The sequence below is a fragment of the Colobus angolensis genome, unplaced genomic scaffold, assembly GCF_000951035.1.
Source record: "Colobus angolensis palliatus isolate OR3802 unplaced genomic scaffold, Cang.pa_1.0 Scaffold802, whole genome shotgun sequence".
In the NCBI taxonomy this organism is placed as follows: domain Eukaryota; kingdom Metazoa; phylum Chordata; class Mammalia; order Primates; family Cercopithecidae; genus Colobus; species Colobus angolensis.
Window position 1 is genome coordinate 46,718 of NW_012121844.1, and position 1,203 is coordinate 47,920.

A 1,203-nucleotide genomic window follows, 5' to 3' on the forward strand; every position below is an offset into this window, starting at 1 on the left:
CACACACACACAAATACTTCTATCCGTATTTAAACCTAAAACGGTTAGACATAAAGTTTGTTCATAAAAAAATTCATATCCCTGAAGAATCTTTAATTATTAATAAACAAATCTCTTATGGAAAACAAAATAGGTAACAGAGCTTGCTGAGTGAATCAAAGTAAATAAGTAATACTAAAAAATGAAAACAGAAAAAAATCTGAGCGATGACAATCAGTTAAACTTCTGTGAGCAAATGACAAGTAAAGGACATGTAAAATACAGTTCACCATGGAGGAGGAGTGTGTGTGTAGGATAGAGGTTGACATGGGACTGCTTCTATGAAGAAAGTTAGTCAAATTTATATTATTTACATTCTAATAAGTAAAAACTTTATTTTCAGAGTTTTCAGATTGGGACGGTACTAGCTTGACCCTCAGTAATAAGACTTGCCAAAGACATAGGAATTTGAAAATCAATGATAAGTATCTATCTGTATCACAGTCAGTGACCAAAAATCAGTCAGCATCCACAGAACTGGGACAAATAGCTAAAGAAAAGATTACTATTGGAGCTGAGTTTCTATTAGAGAATGATACTCTCCATGACCTGTGTGAATCACAGCTACCAGCAAACAAAAAGCAAAGAAGGTAACACAGAAGCACAGAGAATTCAGTCCTAGAGTACTTGGCTTCATAATATCATAGTTATGACTTTTATTTTTTATTTTATGTTTTGAGACGGAGTTTTGCTCTTGTTGCCCAAGCTGGAGTGCAATGGCATGATCTCAGCTCACTGTAACCTCTGCCTCCCGGGTTCAAGCGATTCTCTTTCCTCAGCCTCCCAAGCAGCTGGGATTACAGGCATGCACCATCATGCCTGGCTAATTTTGTATTTTTAGTAGAGACAGGGTTTCACCATGTTGGTCAGGCTGGTCTTGAACTCCTGACCTCAGAATCCACCCACCTCAGCCTCCCAAGTTGTGGGGATTTCAGGCAAGAGCTACCTTGCCCGGCCTAGTAATAACTTTAAAAAAAATTATTTTTGGCTGGGTCATGCCTGTAATTCCAGCACTTTGGAAGGCCAAGGCGGGTGGATCACCTGAGGTCAGAAGCTCAAGACCAGCCTGGCCCACATGGTGAAACCCCATCTCTACTGAAAATATGAAAATTAGCTGGGTGTGGTGGAGGGCGCCTGTAATTCCAGCTGCTCAGGAGGCTGAGG

At 40.1% G+C, this 1,203-nt stretch overlaps 1 protein-coding gene across 1 annotated transcript in view; it reads left to right on the plus strand.

Moving 5' to 3' along the window:
- Window positions 1–1,203, plus strand: part of LOC105502751 (ankyrin repeat domain-containing protein 26-like) — a gene marked incomplete at its 5' end in the record, with an annotated part of 39,033 nt that overhangs the window by 19,693 nt on the left and 18,137 nt on the right. Inside the window, 2 exons of the mRNA XM_011929381.1 lie at window positions 604–629; window positions 1,071–1,100. Of these exons, the coding sequence (XP_011784771.1) occupies window positions 604–629; window positions 1,071–1,100 (56 nt within the window). The remainder of the gene's footprint in view (window positions 1–603; window positions 630–1,070; window positions 1,101–1,203) is intronic.